Source organism: Ceratina calcarata, unplaced genomic scaffold, assembly GCF_001652005.2.
Source record: "Ceratina calcarata isolate Rehan_Ccalc_2016 unplaced genomic scaffold, ASM165200v1 scaffold4944, whole genome shotgun sequence".
Lineage (NCBI taxonomy): Eukaryota > Metazoa > Arthropoda > Insecta > Hymenoptera > Apidae > Ceratina > Ceratina calcarata.
This window is the reverse complement of record NW_017173809.1, coordinates 1-1,124: the sequence shown is the minus strand read 5'-3', so window position 1 is coordinate 1,124 and position 1,124 is coordinate 1. Positions and strand designations below refer to the sequence as shown.

The window sequence follows — 1,124 nt, the reverse complement described above, 5'->3', positions numbered from 1 at the left end:
AAATAAAGCTTAGGCGTTTAAAACAGTTCCTCTAATCTGTCCACGTGTAATAAAAACACTTGTTAAATTGTAATTTAAATAAATCGAGTACTTATCGAATTTATCTCTAATTCCGGGATTCGAACCTTAACCCCAACACGGTAGAATGTTAGCGCACTCTACGATGAGCATCACACATGACAGTCCGTCAAAATAACTAATAATTCTTTAACAAACCATACGAAATTTACCAGAATTTTATATAAAGTGGTCGTCAGGATTTATCCTAGCATTAAAAATGACCGCGGTAAGTAATTACTCCAATTTCATAAAGAACCACGCAGTTAAGAGGTTATGAAAACGACAACGTGATTCTAACATTTCAGGAATTAAAAACGTTTCTTTACGGGCTTTTGAGCAGCGTCGAAGGGCTGCACAGTATATTGATAACAGATAGGGACGGAGTACCTGTGGTGTCTGTGGCTGACGAGAAGGCACCAGAGTTAGCGATGAGAGCCAGTTTCCTCTCAACATTCGGTATGGCCACGGATCAAGGGAGTAAACTGGGATTAGGAAAGAATAAAACGATCATTTGCATGTACAGTAGTTACCAGGTAATGGAAACAACGTTCTCCATATTTTACCTGTTGTTTCTAATCGTCGGTTTGTATCACAGGTCGTGCAAATGAACAAACTACCTCTGGTGATCAGTTTCATCGCCAGTCACAATTGTAACACAGGACACATCTTGTCTTTGGAGAGTAAAATCGACCCGATCCTGAGTAATTTAAAGAACGCAGTGGTGGAAGCCTGATGGTTACCCGTCGTGCACTATGGGTGATAAATACCAAACGTTTGAACGCAACAATTGTGACGAAAAAGAGAGAGAGAGAGAGGAGGCGTCACAAACGGAGAGGCTCTATTATTAATTTACACTGAGATGATTCTTTTTATACTCGCGTCTCCTTCGACTAGCATTTTTATATAACGTTTCAAGAGAGGGAAGAAGTCCGAACTGTTTTATACAGGAGGAGGGAAGCTAGGCGTTATCAATTTTTATAACAAGCATTTCGACGTTTGCGAGATATTCGAATATGTAAATAGTATACATCCGTGTATAAAAACATATATATATATATGTATCT

General features: G+C 38.9%; 1 protein-coding gene across 1 annotated transcript; it reads left to right on the top strand.

The window, feature by feature from the left end:
- Positions 1-19: 19 nt before the first annotated feature.
- On the top strand, positions 20-1,117 carry LOC108628092 (ragulator complex protein LAMTOR3-A-like). Its single transcript, XM_018029785.2, has 3 exons — positions 20-286; positions 366-593; positions 656-1,117. Exons 1-3 carry the CDS (start codon positions 278-280, stop codon positions 791-793), a joined length of 375 nt encoding a protein of 124 aa, XP_017885274.1. The 5' UTR covers positions 20-277; the 3' UTR covers positions 794-1,117.
- Positions 1,118-1,124: the final 7 nt, after the last annotated feature.

Bases quoted from the DNA above. Each gene is read 5' to 3' on its own strand.
- LOC108628092 (XM_018029785.2), top strand. The intron at 594-655 runs GTAATGGAAACA...TTTGTATCACAG, and splicing joins GCATGTACAGTAGTTACCAG to GTCGTGCAAATGAACAAACT.